The sequence below is a fragment of the Ictalurus furcatus genome, chromosome 5 (assembly GCF_023375685.1).
Source record: "Ictalurus furcatus strain D&B chromosome 5, Billie_1.0, whole genome shotgun sequence".
NCBI classification, from domain to species: Eukaryota; Metazoa; Chordata; class Actinopteri; order Siluriformes; family Ictaluridae; genus Ictalurus; species Ictalurus furcatus.
Window position 1 is genome coordinate 23,071,401 of NC_071259.1, and position 18,573 is coordinate 23,089,973.

At 38.3% G+C, this 18,573-nt stretch overlaps 2 protein-coding genes across 5 annotated transcripts; both read right to left on the reverse strand.

The window, feature by feature from the left end:
• Positions 1–315: 315 nt before the first annotated feature.
• dnttip2 (deoxynucleotidyltransferase, terminal, interacting protein 2) lies at positions 316–7,737 on the reverse strand. 2 transcript variants are annotated; one of them, XM_053625307.1, is made up of 8 exons: positions 7,548–7,737; positions 3,586–5,627; positions 3,346–3,484; positions 1,555–1,650; positions 1,281–1,445; positions 975–1,084; positions 696–796; positions 316–414 (listed from the first exon to the last, which is right to left on the reverse strand). In XM_053625307.1, the coding sequence occupies exons 1-7, from the start codon at positions 7,620–7,622 to the stop codon at positions 697–699; spliced, it is 2,727 nt and encodes a 908-aa protein (XP_053481282.1). In that variant the 5' UTR covers positions 7,623–7,737; the 3' UTR covers positions 316–414; position 696. The 2 variants fall into 2 exon arrangements, with proteins under 2 accessions (XP_053481282.1, XP_053481281.1); XM_053625306.1 differs by having other exon boundaries at positions 316–796; positions 7,548–7,736.
• A 6,096-nt stretch (positions 7,738–13,833) lies between these two features.
• Positions 13,834–17,177, reverse strand: LOC128607983 (leucine-rich repeat flightless-interacting protein 1-like). 3 transcript variants are annotated; one of them, XR_008385983.1, is made up of 11 exons: positions 17,029–17,177; positions 16,560–16,618; positions 16,072–16,242; positions 15,861–15,953; positions 15,678–15,767; positions 15,386–15,478; positions 15,011–15,181; positions 14,820–14,891; positions 14,642–14,704; positions 14,117–14,493; positions 13,834–13,991 (listed from the first exon to the last, which is right to left on the reverse strand). XR_008385983.1 is itself a non-coding variant. In XM_053625315.1 (10 exons), the coding sequence occupies exons 1-10, from the start codon at positions 17,096–17,098 to the stop codon at positions 14,413–14,415; spliced, it is 882 nt and encodes a 293-aa protein (XP_053481290.1). In that variant the 5' UTR covers positions 17,099–17,177; the 3' UTR covers positions 13,834–14,412. The 3 variants fall into 3 exon arrangements, 2 of the variants coding, with proteins under 2 accessions (XP_053481290.1, XP_053481287.1); XM_053625315.1 differs by having other exon boundaries at positions 13,834–14,493; positions 15,092–15,181; XM_053625312.1 differs by having other exon boundaries at positions 13,834–14,493.
• Between the last annotated feature and the right edge of the window lie 1,396 nt (positions 17,178–18,573).

Below are 18,573 nucleotides of genomic sequence, written 5' to 3' on the forward strand. Positions count from 1 at the left end.
TAAAAGGAGAGTACATTTGAAATGACATGTTCAAATAACACAAGTGATGGTTAGGTATCCGCATACTTTTGGCCATATAGCATATATAATGTATATAAAAAGTGACAATTCATGTTATAGCTGGAACTACTGCAACGAAAATGTACACCTTCTGACCAATCAGATTTGAGAACTCAGCCACACTGTGGTATAAAAATAATTAGCCAACATGTTCAAAAGTGCTGTGGTATAATCACGAACTTGTAGGTCCTCTTCCTCTGTGACAATGATGTAAGTGCTCTTTCCAAACAGACAAAAAACTGAGCTACACAGTCGGCTGGTTTACATGATTTATTGGTGATCAGTCTGCGAGAGGTCTTAAATGAGAACTGTCATGTTGTTGAATCCTCCAAACTGGTGGCAAAAGTCAAGCTTCTTCAGTCAGAAAAAAAAAAAAAAACAGACAAAGCTACTAATGTGTTTAACCTTGCTTAGTTCTGTTTTACAGTTTTCTTTACACTTTACTAAAAAAGTATGTAATACACAATTTATGTAAAGTATTAAAATGATAAAACACCCTCAAATAAAATTTATTACATTTTTAAAAAACCATCCTACACAATAAAGACTGTACCTAAGCTCACATGAGCTGCGACAATCTTCCTGGTATTTACATAAACACCACATGTGTAAAAGGTAAAAGGACTGTAGCTTACATCATTTCTTTTTATTCAATTTATACTTCTTTTTATTCATCTTTCCAGCTGCTGCTGCTGCTTTTTCTGCCATGATCTCTCTATACTTCCTCTTGTTAAAACTGAAAACGGAGAAAGGTGGCGTTATAACAAAAATAAAAATCTAAAATACATGAATGCATAGTAAAAACAATCTTATGCTTTATTACGTGTACCACATGTATCAAGAGCTCTAAATTAATTTACCAGAGTAGTACGACAAGAAAAACAAAATTCTAAACCAACCCATTTCTAGTTTACCTTCTGAACTCTGCATCAGCAAGCAATTCTTCCATAATAGTCCTCTTCCTCTCTTTCTTAGGAATTCGGGAATGGTAGAAGTCTATGGGGTTATCAACCACTGTTCCAACCTGCCGAAGAGTACATTTTAAATAAATTCATGTCAAAATTCCCAAGTACATGCCAAGTCTGATAAAGATACAAGACTTTGTACACTATTACAGGAAAAAATAAAAATGCACAAAGAACAAAAAAAAACTACACTTTTCCTCACACATTTATTACTTTAATAGATCAGCAAATCAAAAGTGCTGGATGAATCCTCACTTGAAAGTATTTGGGAAATCCTTCTCTGTCGTTCTTCTTGTAAAAGCGCTTTGGGTCCATGGCTGAACGCATCTTTAGAGCCTTGAGATCATTTTTCAGGTCCTCTGTTAATTCAGGAGCTCTCATGTTGAACCAGCCATCCCCTGTGGTCTTAGCTCTCTCCTCCTGTGCATTGCATTAAAAAAAAACAAAAACAAAATTCATTACAAAAATCCTTTCTCTGTATCCTTACATACAAATACCACAGCACTGGCTGAGGAACATGTTTACTTACCCTGCGCTTTAATTTAGCAGCATGTCTGGATTCTTTGTATGGTGGCACAGTGTCTTTCTTTTCAAAGTCTGCAACAATCACACTCTTCTTCAGCAACTGCAAAAGCAAAATGAGCAATTAGAAGCACCAGGCATCTCAAATTGAATGAAGTATTTGAAAATCTACCATTTGATGCATTTGAAGGACTACCAAGCCTGTGTGTTTTCTCATCTTAACATTCACAATAAAATACTATTCGTGATTTCTAAGTAAGCAGAAAGGCAGTTTCTGTAAATACCTGTAACTTTTATTATTATTATTATTAATAATAATAATATCCATAATGTGCATTACTAGAAAGGTGCATTTGATGAATGAAGGACTTTATTATCAGTCAAAAATGCAACATGCTACTGGTTTAAAAAAATTTGTTGACAGAACACGGGCCCATAGAAATGCACGGAAATTATTGTTTAGTTTCACAAGAGTTGAATGGACTTTTTACATAATGTGCTCTAATGTGCCATGCTTCTGCAAATAGATAGATAGATGGATGCATGAGGCTTCACCCATGCATGTCAGTGCTGAAGAAAGGAAGCAAGAAGAGTACAAATCAATCACAGTTGTTAGCTTCCATCAACAGCGCGATCCAGCACTAAAAATATAAAAGGATGCTTGGCTTGGCACAATTCACTATGTGCAGAGGTCTATTAACTGAGCACAGAATACAGACAGACATTTTACCCAAAACTGATGTCCGCCCACAAACTCTGCTTGATTTTTAACTGCTTTTTCATAGCTGAGTTTTCTGATAGATGCTGAAAAGCCCTTAAACATATCCTTAGTTTTGCTTTTATTATATTTTTGGTTTTTTAAAAAAAAAAAAGTTGCCTCCCATAGCAATTTCATCCTTTATACCAAAGCTGTGGGGCATGTTTAAAAAACTAAAACTAAAATAAAATATAAATACTTTTCTTCAAAACACTATTAGTGCTTCATTCATTCTGCTATAAACATGCGACCAACGATGTCTGAAGCTTTGTTTTGGCAGACATCCATGTGACAGCTTTTGGAAAATCAATGCAATCTTTGAAACAGATATTTTTTGGTTATGGAACCAGAAAAGATGGAAAACTCATAGCAACAAATAAGGCTGTCTATGTATAGGAAACTTGTATGCATCTCACTGGCACTATAAGATGTACCCTATTCTAGAAGTACCCTATGAGGGCATTACTATTGCATGCAACATTATTTAGTGTTGCCATTTGCCTTTAAAAATACCATCCACCTCGCCATTTTGAGCCACTAGCATGCGCTGTGTTGAAAACCTTTGTGTGACGAACTGTTTTCATTTTGCCATCGATAGCCACCCAATAGTCTTAGAAAATAAGGTCCCATCTAGCACCTTAATGGTTTGTCCCTCTGAGGAGCCCTTAAAAATTCAATAGAGAACCTTAAAAAGCAAGGGGTCTCATTTTTGGTAAATCTTCCAAGCAGAACTTCTAGAGAAATCTAAAACTATCAGGAACTTTTCTACCCAAGAGTTCACCTACATTTACAATGCTGAAATTTTGACCTTGGAAATTTGCATTAGGCGCATAACTGTTTGCATTAGCTGGGGCAAAAATCATTCATAATCCAATGTAAGTCTATAGAGAGATGCCTTACTACTGTGAAGTATTAATGGCCAATGGGACTGAAGCCTAAATGTTTTATAATATAAATGTTTATTTATATACCCACCAGGAATGGCACTATAACAGGGTACCCAATCTAATACGATAAAGAGAATCAGTTAAAGTTAAATACCTCATCCTGATTCTTCTGATCTTTCAGCTTTTTCAGGTTGTCAGAGACCGATTTGGATTTGCTGCCATCAAAGTTGATATATAATCCACCAAGAGCCTTTACTTTCAACCCTGGGTCAATAGAACTGGATAACTCATTCCTGAAAGAAAGAAGAGAAAGAGATTAAGTACACTGTGAGGAAAAGAAAAAAAAAAGCTATAACTAATTATTTTGAGGAAAAAAGAAAAGTTCAATTCATACAGTGCTGGATTCCTAGTAGCGAAGAGTACTTTTGAGTCTTCATCCTCCTCCTCATCATCATCTCCCTCCTCGTCAATAAAATCTTCATCCTCAGCTGCTTTGGAGTCCTCGACATTGTCATCATCTTCATTCTGTGTAGTATTAATGTAGTACTTCTGACGGGGCGGCCATCCAGGACGCGCGTCGATAACAAATAGCCCGTTACCCGTGAGTGAGTCTGGTGCAGCAGAAGGACCTGGCTGATCCTCAGAAGAGCACATTTTATCCTCACTTTCCAAGTCCACAGCCTCGTCGTTATCTACATCCACTGAGAATCCATCATCATCATCATCATCATCGCTCTCCTCATCCTCACTGCTGTCCAGCAAGCTGACACATCCCTTCACAGGCTTGGTCTTCTCGATACTCACCTTAGATGCTTCTGAGCTTGACGAAGATCCTTCCTCATTAGACGTGTTTTCCATCACACCTTCCTCTGAAGGTCTGTGGTCAACTGTAATGGCGCCTTCATCAGCCGCCATGTCTGCCATCTCCTTGGTTGCTTCCACTTTTTCCTCAGGTTCACCAAGTACTTTTAAATTCTTGTCATGTTCGGCTGAATCAGAACTTTGCTGGACTTCAGTATCAGGTGCTGCTGTGAGGTTTGTCTGATCCTCTTCAGACCCCGTGACACTCTTTTGGGGCGTCACTGACATGGAACTTGATTCATCTTCCATGACTTGGACTTCCTGCACAGAGCCAGCCTCATGTGTTTCCATGGTCTCATCTGCAATCTTCTGACATTCCTCAACATTCTTCTCAGTCTCAGAAGAAATGTCTTGCCTGCTCTCAGGTTTAACCACTTCATCCTCATCAATGGTTAGAATAAGATCCCAATTATTCACCTCAGCAATGGAACATTTTTGATCTGCAGCAATAACTGTTTTATTATTTGCATCTTCCTCCATCTCCTCTACATCCTCCATGTCAGACTTTGATGCATTTAGAGATGGGCAAGGAATATCCTCTGTAGTATCAGCCTGATCCATCTCAGGTTCATTTTCTTCACTGTCCTTTTTGACACTTCTGGAGGCCAACGAAGGCATATTAATCACATCTAACGTCACCCTAACACTTCTCGATCTAGAAACTCGAACAGCCCGGTTGCTGCTAGCTGAGCCAGTTCGGCTACTACAAGGGGTTCCCCTGTCCCGTGTAGAACAAGGACTATCAAGAGATGTGTACGCAGTCGATATTGATTCTGCATCAGTATCAGCTACCTGACTACGAGTGGATCTTCTAGGACTCAAGCTAGGGCCAGACTGGCATCCCTCAGAATCATATGCCTGGTCTTTCTCAACAGACTTTGCTTTGCCTCTGCGCCCCCTTGGCTCAAGAGCAGCAGAAGCCTCTGCAGTTTCGCTTTGCTCCAAGTGGATGGGGATCGGCTCGGTGACCTTCACTCTGATGCGTGTGGACCTGCGGACAGTGGATCCCTGTGGGCCAGAAACTACAGACGAGCAAGAATCAGCCTCGGAGTGAGCTGCGCCTTCAGCAACAGCAGGCTTCCTGCAGCTCCTCGTGACCCTTGTGGACAGAGATGCCGCAGAGCTGCAGGACTCAGCCTCTGAGTGCTCATCTTCCTGTGAAATGACGGACTCTAAAACAGGAACAGGTTTCTTCTGACCTCTTGTGGATCTGCGTGGCGTTTTACCCAATGATGAAGAACTAGATTCAGCTTTAGACGCATCCTGTTCATAACCAGTTGTAGGTTTCACTCGGACTGTTGCTTTCCTTCTGCTTCGAGTGGTCCACTGGATATCTGAGGCCACAGAACAGCAAGATTCGGATTCAGACACATCTGCTTCATGTGTGGATTCCGGCAGTTTGGCTGTGGGACGACATTTAGAACCTCTAGTTTCCCTTTTTGGTGAACTTGCTGGTTCAGCTGGAGCTATGTTCTGCTCTTCTGCTTCATCCTGCTGGGAGTCACTGGTCTGTTCGGATTGGGACTGCGTTGTCACCAACACTATTCTATGTCTCGTTCTTCTGGTGATAGATACCTGTTAAAGGGAACAAAAACCAAGCAATTTCTTACTAACGCTGTGTCATAATGACAAGTTACACTTAAAACAACACTTTGCTTGACCAAATCTCTCTTTTAAAATTTTTTTTAAATAATTATGACGATATAGTGCTACAAGCTGATGTGAAGACCTGCACAGAGCCTTTCCTGTGAATCTCATGCGATCACATATGGTGTCCCCTGTACCAGTAACAAAACGATATATGCCAAGATACCAAATCAGCACACAACTGCACGGATGGTCTTCTCTGCTTCTGACCATCATCCTCATCCAGCTACTTTTACCATTAATAAAGATAAAAAGAATAATTGGCTTCCAAAGTCAGAAAGGCTTATTAATTACTTAGTTAAGGATCAGCATTGCAAAAAACACCTAAGACATAACCCTACTAGGGTTGTCAAAAGTACCGGTACTTCAGTAAAAAGTCGGTACTAAAAAGAAAAAAGTTGTCGGTACCAGATTTTCATAACTACCGTTAGTACAGGGTCAACCCAGTACTGACGTGTTGCCCAACAGGTGGTCAGTCGGGAACTCTTCATGGGTGCACCGTTCAACAAGAAGCGCCAAAGCAGCAGCAGCTCTGCTGGTTACCGTGGCTGCGTCCGAAACCGCATACTTACCTACTTTATAGTGAGCGAAATACATCTATTTCTCTCGGACGTTCGTTTTCCACTTTCGGTGCTATTACCGCCATGTGTGTAAAAGCCACACCCCTAAAATTTGTGCGCGGATAGATTAACCATGCTTTCAGGAAGAGCGGCTGCTTTCCCGCAGTATTTATTCAAGCAGTTCAAACAGGTGAGTTTAAAATTATGGTAGCGGTTGCATTAAGAATGCTGTAGCATAGTTTAATTGGTGTGTTTAATTGCAAGATAACATCCTCGTTTTTGCTTACTTGATGGTTAACATATGCGCATTTAACGCTAATGCGGTTAGGAATCCTTATTAACCATTTAATGCTTTAACTTTTATTGGAGTAAAATAAATGGGAGGACATAATGGGGTTTACTAATTTTACACACCAGAGGCTTTTTGATGACCGAATTATCTGGAATTTATGTGTTAGAAAACAACAGATGTGTGGCTAGCACTGTTTGTCTTTAATATCAGTCAGTCAGAAAAACATTTCTACTCTTGGCTGGATAACTCCTAGTAGCTTTAATAATGATATACTTGGAAGTATACAGAATGGCATTTTTAAAAAGACATTATACATTGATATTTAACTTTGTTAATAAACTAGTGTGTTTAATTAACATGTTTTTTTGTGTTTTGATTTGGACCGAGTAACATGGAATTTTACTGATATTGGTACTGCCTACTGAAATTTTGGTACAGTGACCACCCTAAACCCTAGCATTCATAACAACCAAGTAAGTGCATGCCAACCATCTAATGCTTACACGTTATTAGGTTCCCCAGTAAAACTGGATTGCATTAAGTCTGTCATTGCTATGCTAAGACTGAAAACAAAACAAAAACACAGCAGTGGTTCTATTGTCCTTTTTGCCTAGTAGATGGGACAAATGAGGGCTGATCAATTGTGCATAGCGACAGATGGGCTACAGTCAGTAACTTTAAACACAATTTACAGTTAATTTAGTAAAGAGTGAATATCCACGTGAAGCAAATGTTTGCGTGGCTACTTCTAGTTCCTGCAGTCATGTCTATTATCGAAGGCTGATTTATCTCCGTACACCTATAATTACAGTGGATTGAACTGTTTATTAGGTAGCAAACAGATAGCTAGTCATGAAAAGTTTGTTAGCTAGCAAGCAGAGAGGTGGCCAATTACCACTTACATCGTCTACAGTTCATTTTACCCGCCTGTGAGCAAAGATACTCAATGCAATATCTAGTATAACTTAGTTATTATATATATAAATAAAAGCACACCGGTGTCGCTGGGGCTTCATCGTTTGTGTTTTTCGCTGGTAAGCTCACGCGTGTTCCTCTCCTGGTGGCCACCATCTTGCCAATGAACGTGCGTGCGCGCACTTCCGGTTAGACCACAAGAGCCCCAGGCACCGAGACTGAGACTGAGACTGAACTCTGTACCAATCGGACTGTCTAATCAACTTAATCCGGTTCCATCGTCCCGAAGTTATTGGGGTTTTTAATGGGTTTAAAATGCCTGAAATAAGATCTGTGTTTAACACAAGCTTAAGATATTTTCACGTTTTATTTTATGACATGAAATACATCAGTAATATCGCACTCATGATTTTTTTTTTTAAAGCTTTTATGTGTCTTGAAATAGACGACTGTCTGCGTCCGAAACCGCATACTTACCTACTATATAGTAGGCGAAAAGAAGTACGCCAGAGAGGTAGTATGTCCGAATTCACAGTAGGCGAGAAATACTCCGGATGGCGTACTACTTCCGGTGAGATTTTACAGTATTTTTTTTAATTACTACTTTTATTTAATCAAAACAACAGGAATACGTAGGTACTTTTGGAGGAAATTCTGTTTGCTTGTACGTGGTTCTTTCTTAGACAACGTTTCTTTGTTGTTTAAGGATGTCTTATTTGGCTTTTAGAACTTTAACGAGAATTTAAAAGACACGCATTTTTCTATTAAATCTATTCATTTTTCTAGCCAAGTTTTTTTTATGCATAAGTGCACATTTTTGTCTGTTAAACCCCTCTTTATTATTATTTTTTTTTGCAAAGACTTGAAATGTTACTTATATACTATCTCCACCTCAAGCAAAGTCAAAGCCTTACAATCCTTTACATTGTGTACAGTGTATAATATTTATGCTTTTTTAAAAATAAATAAATAAATGTACAATTGATTGTGTGTTGCATATAAAAGGGAAGGAGGGCTCAAGGAATTTTTTCGTTTTCTTTTCTCAAATTTAATTTATTGTAAATTAGATATTACCCCTGGCCCAATGTTTTGTTTGTTTGGCTTTTTTTTTCTGGTTATTTGTTATACTCATTATATTTTTAATACTCATTATATTTTTGTTGTTGTTAATATCTGTTGTGCATTGTAAACATGTGTAAGTGTATTTACTTTTGTATATGCTCAATATAACATAAATAAATAAATAAATAAAATTATTAAATTATCATTACTTATGTATATCCAAAGGCATATAACATTATTTAAAGGAAAACTCCACCCTGAAACACATTAAATGTGTTTATATTGAAATATTTGTGATGTGCTTAGCTCTTCTGGAGCTAATTTGATGGTTGGTTCCGTATTTCCTTTATTTCCATGACAAATAAGCAGTTGTGCCGCTCTGACGTCACCGGGGGACACTGCTAGCAAAGTTTTACTGCCTTTTGTGGTGCCTTGTAAAGTCAATTACCAAAATAATGTGCTAAGTGTAATAACCTTCCAACAAACTGTGCCTCAGTGGTGGAATGAACTTCCAACCTCAATCCGGACCGCAGAATCTGTCACTATTTCCAAAAAAAGCTAAAGACCCACCTCTTCTGTGAGCACTTAAATAACCCCTAAAATGCCAACCCCACATTATTTATATTTTTAAAAAAAACAAAAAAAAAAACACTTACTCTGGCTCTTACACCTCTACTCTGCGCACTTTGCTTCTCTAGAACTCAATTAAAGATCTTGCATGGTAGCACTACTTGTATTGTTCTCTGCTTGATATATCGCTTTGCTTGTATTTCCTCATTTGCACATTGTTTTGGATAAAAGCGTCTGCTTAATGAATAAATGTAAATGTAATAACGTCATTTACTGCCTCACCACGTTCAACTTGCAAAGTGGGGAAAAAACATGGAGCAAGTAAAGCTTTTTTAACTGTACCTTTAAGCCCTGTTCAGACCGGGACGATTTTGGGAGCGGGAAAAACGGTCAGTTTAAAGCCCCAGTGGCTGTCAATGAGAGTTGTATGTCGATTATTTGCAGGCCTGAGTGGCTGTTGGTACTGTTTGACTGTAGTGAACTTCAAACATTCATGCAACATTTTGGACTGAAATTGCAGTACGGCAACAACAGCGAACAATAGCGAGTAGCGATAGCAGCAAGCTAGCCAGTGGACAATAGAGATTAGTGTTAACTACGAGCTAGCCGATTGTTACCACTTTGTTAGCCGGTTGTTATATGTACCACTAACAAGTTAGTGATACATATAACATTGAAGATTACCTTCTCAAACCAGTGATTAGTATGGTCAGTGTTATAGATTTAACCGAGTACTGTGCCTGTATGTTAATTGATCTAAAGCAAATACTGCGCTAAACTAATTTAAAAGTAGTAAAGGGAACTTTATACTGTTTACAGTGTGTGCAACCACGCTGATTTAACGTCACTGCTAATCAGGGAAGGAACTGGTAGTTAAAAGACTACCCCAAGTTGACAAGTTGAAACTTGAAGTTCAGGGGGCATTTTTGTGACTTTTACTGGTTAAAGGCTGGGAATGAGAAGTTGGAACCTCACATTGAGCACAACATTACAATGGCATTTAATAGGAGAAACATTTTAATCAAACAAGGGATTGCTTTGTCACTTCCCAGAAACAAAAAAAGCAAGAGCTTCTTTTTGCACTGACAATTTTCCAGCGACATTCAATGTCATATTAACGAGAAATCCATAACAGAAGTAGTGTACACAACAAACATCAGACTCCAAGTTCCAGAATGCAAAGCGGCGATGCACACTCTAAAAACAAATGTTTAGGCTCAACAACAAAAAACTTAACGCAACAGTTTGTGTCAATCTTTTTGAGTTATGACAACTTCTAATGAAATTAAGTTCAATCAACAAACTATACTGAGTTAGAGAAATGACCTTTTCCTCTACAATCAAATTGTATTTTCAATTAACACTTAATTAATAATTTGTATAATAAACACATTTTTTTAAGTTGATTACTCATAAAAATTAAGTTGTTCCAACTAGTTTTTTTTCGCATTATTTAAAAGGAATTTAAGTGTTATTTGCTTAATTACCATAATTATGAACACAAGTTTTTAAGTTGACAGTAATTTTAAAAATTAAGTTGTTCCAATTAGATTTTCTCCAGTAGAATGCAAACTTTTAAACCAGGAAAAATTGCTAACTTTAAGTTGTGTAACAATAGCAACTAAAATCTAGTGTCATTTACAATACAAATATCATACCTAACATCCCTGCAGGTTTTACAGACATAATTCAATTCAATTCAATTCAATTTTATTTGTATAGCGCTTTTTACAATAGACATTGTCTCAAAGCAGCTTTACAGAAATATCAACACGGTATACAGATATTAAAGGTGTGAATTTATCCCAACTGAGCAAGCCACTGAGTGGCGACGGTGGCAAGGAAAAACTCCCTAAGATGTTTTAAGAGGAAGAAACCTTGAGAGGAACCAGACTCAGAAGGGAACCCATCCTCATCTGGGTAACAACAGATAGTGTGAAAAAGTTCATTATGGATTTATATGAAGTCTGTATGGCCTTAGGAGCAGCCGTAGTCCCAGCAGTCTGGAATTAGAGAAGATTTGAGCTCCATCCAGAGGCAGAAAGGATCTGGATCTCTAGTATCTCCATAAATTCGTGTGGGGCTCGGCGAAAGGAGAGAGGGAGAAAAAAGATTATTATGACTGCAAAGTAGTAGAACAGAATCTAGTCAGGGTAGGCTTGAGTAAACAAATACGTTTTAAGCCTAGACTTAAACACTGAGACTGTGTCTGAGTCCCAAACACTAATAGGAAGACTGTTCCATAACTGTGGGACTCTATAAGCGAAAGCTCTTCCCCCTGCTGTAGCCTTCACTATTCGAGGTACCGTCAAATAGCCTGCATCTTTTGATCTAAGTAGGCGTGGCGGATCATATAAAACCAAAAGGTCGCTTAGATATTGTGGCGCGAGACCGTTTAGTGCTTTATAGGTTAATAATAGTATTTTATAGTTAATGCGAGATTTCACTGGGAGCCAATGCAGTACTGATAATATTGGTGTGATATGGTCGTATCTTCTAGTTCTAGTTAGGACTCTAGCAGCTGCATTCTGGACTAACTGGAGCTTATTTATATTCCTACTGGAACATCCAGACAGTAAGGCATTACAGTAATCTAATCTAGAGGTGACGAATGCATGAACTAGTACATGAACATAAAAGCACTGAATGGAATGAGCAATATAGACAAAAAAAGAAACACTCTGCGTCTACTACTGTGATCCCTCTCATAGAACGATCCACAGTCCAAAGGCTGCTAATTTTGGTCAAAGAGCAAATTGACTACAATAGAGCTAGAAGGCTATCTATGTGAATGACAAAAGATTTTTTTTTTTTATAACAACTTCATTGGAACAACTTCACCCTTCCGGCCCCACGGACCGGAGTTTGGGAAAGGAAAGCGCGACCAAACATAGACACATTGCACAGTGATGCCCCCTCTATGGATGTGGAATATTTAGAGGACGATTCATGCTCAACTGCTGAGCCTGCTGCCCTGGATTTGTCCCTGAACCACACTGAAGATCTATGTGCGGAAATAGCCAGGCTCTGAAAACAAATTGAGGAGATAACCCTTAGCAGCAAGTTTTGTTTCGACAAGTTTGCTGCCTCTGATTAGGACATTACTTTTTACACAAGGTAAGCTGATGTCAACAGTGTTTGTCAGATTAATATAAAATTACTAGGGCTGTCAACAGCAACTAGCAGCACTCTGTTCTTTCAAGAATAGCTGGAAATGAAAGTAAATAAACTTCAAAATGTCTGACTGTGTAGTTGACAGAGTTGTGAATGTATGTGTGGTCCAGTTTCTGTTCTTGTTAAATTACTTATTCTGTAAACGCTGACATTAAGCTTTTTATTCTGTTTTTGTATTATTATTATTTTTTTATCTATCTATTTATTTATTTATTTTATTCAGACAATTCTTTGCACATCGTTGATTGCAACTTTGGGCATATCCAGCAAACAACGAGTAAACTTCAACGACTTTGCCATGATCCCGTTTCCTTCCACTTTAAATCTCCCCTACCGGAAACCAAAGCACGGCCTTGTGCCAGTCAGTGTTGAGGGTGCGAGTATACTACGGGGCGTGTTTGTATTTGGAAGTGACGTCACTCACAGTCGACCGCATTTTAGACTGGCTCGCGGTCGCCGGAGAGTCACTGCACATTCGAGATTCTCTCTTCTATTTCTCAAACAATAAACACACAGAAAGTGTGGAATGAGAACCAAGTTCTCCCGTTAAATCCAAAGTTCTCCCGTTAAATCCAAAGTTCTCCCATTAAATCCCCCTGAAGCTAATCTCTCAGAAACACAGTTCACCAGCGCTTTATAGTAATGGAGTCAGTAAATGTACTGTCTAAAAATTGCATGACCTGGGCAACTGTGAAAGGACATTTAAGTTAAAAAAAATTGGTCACTAGGTATTATTGAAATAATAAAAGTATACAATTTTATTAGTTTAAACCAAAAACCATGCGATGTCCATACCAATGGGTTAGAACAATAAATCTTTACTTAATCTGAGTACAGTAAAAACTAAATATTACGTGTCACAAATATTAAAATGTATGTAATGGATTATTGTTATTATTCTACGGTGTAAATCACAGTTAGTGCAGCAGACCTTTAGGAGGTTAGCATTCCCACAAGGAAGCCGACTTAAAAAAAATAAAAATCTGGTGAAAATCTAGTTTAGAGAATAATGTTTTAGTCATTTAGCTGTCCTCTTTTCTGCTAATTTTGGAGTTTTGAGTTTATTTATAACTCTTGGCTTAGGATAGAGTAGAACTGGCTCATAGTGTGTGTGTGTCTGTGTGTGGGTGTCTGTGTGTGTGTGTCTGTGTGTGTGTGTGTCTGTGTGTGTGTGTGTGTGTGTGTGTGTGTGTGTGTGTGATTGCACTGCTGCTGCTTACCCGGAAGCATGAAAATGGTTTAGCAAATTAGTACTGTTGCCTAAATTCAGCACTCACATGGGCTCTGTATCATTAGATGTGTTTTGTCCAGCAATAATAATTCTCTTGCATCATTACTGAGATTTCCCATTTTAAAACTACATGTAAGTTTCTTCTAATTATTTAAGTTATTCAAGTTAATATTAGTCTCTTACTAGGGCTGGTTCTGTTTCATCATTTTTGGGATTATCACCATATCCATAGTATTTCGAAATCCATGTTGTGGCACTGCATCATACACATTCAAATTCACTATACCTCTCAGTCCTATTATAAACCTTGAAAGATTTGCGTAGCCATCATCATCATCATCATCATGAACTTTATTAGCAAGGTTAGTGTTGGTGCAATCACTAAAGCTCCCACTCTGCACCAACGTTACATCAAACATGAATAAACAGAATGAATCGTCTCTGTTAGTGAGGCATGTGTACTGTACTCACCTGGAGTGTCTGTCCATCTTATAATTAAAAAGCAGAGGATAGTAACACAAATGTCACTTAAGACAACAAAACACTTGAAACACAAGCATAGTATAAAAGGAGTGAGTCACACAAAGTTCATTTGGGTGATCAGAACACTTACTGCGAGTATATGTCGATTATGTAAGAGATTTAGCCATAACCAGTAAGCTATAAGTCAGCTTTAACCAGTAAGAAGGAACAGAGGCAGAGTACTACTACTAAGGAACATCTGTCATTCCACTTTATGTATGGACTTTAATGTTGTGAATTCTTTATATTTCCAGATTTCTTGAGTTAATACTGATGTCTGGTGAAAATTTCATGTGAATAGCCTCATTGAAAATATATTTCTTGAAGAAAATGTTGACGCATCCAATACTTATTTCCCCCACTGTACCAGGGTCTTCATTTGATTAGTCAGGTCGTAGTTCTCTGCCTCCGCCTCGGAAACCAACTCCACAGCCTCATGGTGTTGCTCCTCAGTCTCTGCCAGGGAGTCTGAAAGTAAAAAAATGAAGGTTTATATCTGTAAAAGGACAAAATGTCCTCAAAAAATTAGTAAGCACACACACACACACACACACACACACACACACACACACAGAGTTCACAATAGCAGTCATGGTTTCATGAAAAGGTAGTTTACCATCAGTAATTCCTCTTTTTCCATCAGAGTCTGCTTCATCTCATTGATCTTCATCTCAAGCTCCTAAAATACAGACAAAAAAAATGAAAAAATGTCCCAAAAATGTAAGTAAACAAGCACACATATATACACACAGAGTTCATAATAGCAGTCATGGCTTCATGAAAAGGAAGTTTACCTTCAGAGTCTTCATCATCTCATCGTTCACCGCCTCGAGGATGCTGTTAGCCTCCTGCTTTCGCTCATACTTCTAAAACACACACATGGGGCAAAAGAGGATTAAATTCGAGTGCTTAATGTTGAAGAATAAATAAAATCCTCATGTTATTACTATAGGAGCTGCTTAATGCAAGGACTTTTCTCACTTACATTCGTTAGCGCTTCACACTCCCTGTGAGTCTCAGTGAGCATGTTCCCTATTTTCTGCACTGTTCTTCGCAGTGTCTCTACCTGGTCTTGTAGGTCAGACTTCTCCACCTCCAGCTGAGCAATAGTCTCCACAGCTTTCTGGTGTTTCTTCTCAGCTTTCACCATGGAGCTCTGAAAGTACAACAATTAAAGCTTATTGGATTTATTTACTTCTACACACACATTCAGACACTTTTAGAAACTGACTCATTATTCAATGGGAAAAATGACAAAATGTCACCAAAATATAAGTAAACAAGCACACACACAGAGAAACACACAGACACACACACAGTTCACAATAGCAGTCATGCTTTCAAGAAAAGGAAAGTTTACCTTTAGTAACTCCTCCTTGTGCATCAGAGTCTCCGTCATCTCATCGTCCTCATTCTGGAGGATGCTGTGAGCCTCCCGTTCACGCTCATACTCCTAAAACACACACATGGGGTAAAAGATGATTAAATTCCAGTGCTTAATGCTTAAACATGAATAAAATCCTCATGTTATTACTATAGGAACTGCTTAATGCAAGATTTTTCTTGCTTATGTCTGTTAGCTCATCACACTTCCTGTGAATCTCAGTGAGCATGTTCCCCATGTTCTGCACTTTTTCTTGCAGTTTCTCCACCTGGTTGGTCAGGTTTGCCTTCTCCACCTCCAGCTGAGCAGTGGAATCCTCAGCCTTCTGGTGTTTTTCCTCAGCTTCAGGCAGTGAGACCTAAAAAAGTACAACGATTAAGGCTTATTAGCTTTATTTACTTCTTACAAAGTTTACAATAGCAGTCATGCTTTCATGAAAAGGAAAGTTGACCTTTAGTAACTCCTCCTTGTGCATCAGAGTCTCCTTCATCTCATCGTTCTCCTTCTGGAGGATGCTGTGAGCCTCCTGTTCATGCTCATACTCCTAAAACACACACATGGGGCAAAAGACGATTCAATTCGAGCGCTTAATGCTTAAACATAAATAAAATCCTCATGTTATTACTATAGGAGCTGCTTAATGCAAGGTTTTTCTTGCTTACGTCTGTTAGCTTATCACACTCCCTGTGAGTCTCAGTGAGCATGGTCCCCATGTTCACCACTGTTCTTCGCAGTTTCTCCACCTGGTTGGTCAGGTTCGCCTTCTCCACCTCTAGCTGAGCAATGGAATCCTCAGCCTTCTGGTGTTTCTCCTCAAGTTTTGCCATGGAACTCTAACATTTACAACAATTAAGGCTTATTTACTTCTACACACATTCAGACACTTTTATGGTTTGGAGGCAAAAAATTATTTTCCCAAAATGTGACTGTACAAGATTACATACACACACGCGCGCACATACACACAATTAGCAATTTTTGCAATTAATGAACATCAGGTCTGGACTGCTGTCCTTAGGTTAATGCTGGAGTACAAACGTCATTTCCTCATCCGTAAGTGGCAAACATTTCAATCCAGATATTTAAAATGTTCATATAATGGAAAACTGGATTTTTGTCAACATTAGGAGCAGAAGAAACTTAACGTGACCTCATCCTGAGGAACCTCTGTGGGTTGGACCAGAGCCGGTTCTGTGGCCCAGATATACACTAAATAAAAAAATAAAAATAAAAAGCCATCAGACATAATCATCATCATCTATTATTTATGTTTTGAATTCCAGACCAGCAGATTTTCCACGTCTGATCCTGGTGAAACACTACAGCACAAGTATTCCCACTTTCTCACTGGCCTCCGTAATAAATACACTTTACGGATGTTCAGTATGTACATGTCTAATGTGTGCTAAGGCCAAGAACACACTGGCATATTTTTTTTTTACACATTCCTGAAGATACACTCCTCTATGATTCAGCATATCTTTCAAGCAGCCAAATTATGACTAAAGCCTCTTAGCTTATGAAGGACTGAACAGATCTGCTCAGTTCATTTCTTTTAAAGGACAGAAGTAAACTTAGCACTGTGTGGTTACAGCAGCACGACTGAGAAATAGTTGTACCTTCAGGTGTGTCCTTGGGGTCCGTTGTCGTTTCCTCTCCAGCTTTAAGTGCATTCAGAAACATATTCATTTTTCTCTCTTGATCAGAGCAACTTCAATAATAACTTTACTCGAACAATAGTCAGTGAATATCTGAAAGCTCTGTGTTCTTTTTCCACTCTTGAAAACCAGCGCTCTTATGATGTCACAGAATAAAGCTATGTCATAGAATGGAATATTCTCATGACGCCTAGCAACAAATATCATTTAAGATAATAAAACAAAATGCATTTTTTTAAAGTGGTGAGTGAATGGTAGCTGTTATAGTCGGTTATCGTGTTTGTGTGACAGTTGATTCATTTAATATTATTTTCTGCTATTTTTTAAAAATCTATTTAAATTCTCGTATTTTGACTAAATTTAAAATACGTTTGTGCATTTATCCATTCATTTGCATATTTATAATCGGAAGAGGAAACATTTGTTTGACGTGATCTTGATTAACTAAATTTATTAATCAATTAATATATATAACGTATCATTGATTTGCACAGCTCTTAAGGCAAGACACTACAAGTGAATAGGGAATAGTTTTGGGTTACTTTTAAACAATCCTAATTAACCTTGTACAGTTGATTACTGATATAAGGAATGATGTAGTGTGTAGGGAAACAGGGGGTGTTACGAAACGGACTCGATGCGGAAGCAATTGCAGATGAATGTCTTTATTTACAACCAGAACTTAACAAACATTGATTTGCGGTCTAAACTGGAAAAGCTATAATCGAGGTACTAAACATGAGACTAGGGTCAAAGCATGGAACAAACACATGGCGCGAAAACACGAAATCACTATTATGTGTTAAACCTTGTGGCTTTTATTTTAGCAGAAAACCGCAGGAAGTCCTCCTTTTAGTTGGCAACAGTTTTTTAAAATTCCCTTCTCATTACTGATCAGGTGAAATGTTATAAACCTCTTCTCACAAAAATGTGTGAGATTACTCTAACGCAGGGGTTCCCAAACTTTTCCAGGGCAAGGCCCCCCAAATGGCATTAACATTTGACTGAGGCCCCCCTTTTGCAAGATGTCTTTAAAACACATTAAAAATACAGACTTCTGAATATATCCCCCTTTTTTAAATTAATAATTACATCTTACATCTTTACATTACATTAGGAATTGATTGTGTGTGTGTGTGGTTGTCTGAGAGTGAGAAAGAGAAAACATACTAGTCGGAGGGATGGGCACACCAAATTGTTGAGCCCCCCGGGTGCCCCCTGGCAGCCCCCACTTTGAAAACCACTGCTCTAACATAAAACCAAAGTGAATCTGGAGCATGTTGTGTCTAAATGCTGATTCAATGTAAAGTTAATTAGAAGTAATGGAACAATACCTAGATTTTGAAGTTGTTAGCACTTAAAAGTATTGATCTAAATGAGCTTGAAATGCATAGTGGGGTACAAAAAACAAACAAACCACACAGTATTTCAAGTAAAAATTTTGCTGGGGAAAATCATAAATTTGGGCATTTACAACCAAAGTATTTTAGCTCATATTGCTTAATC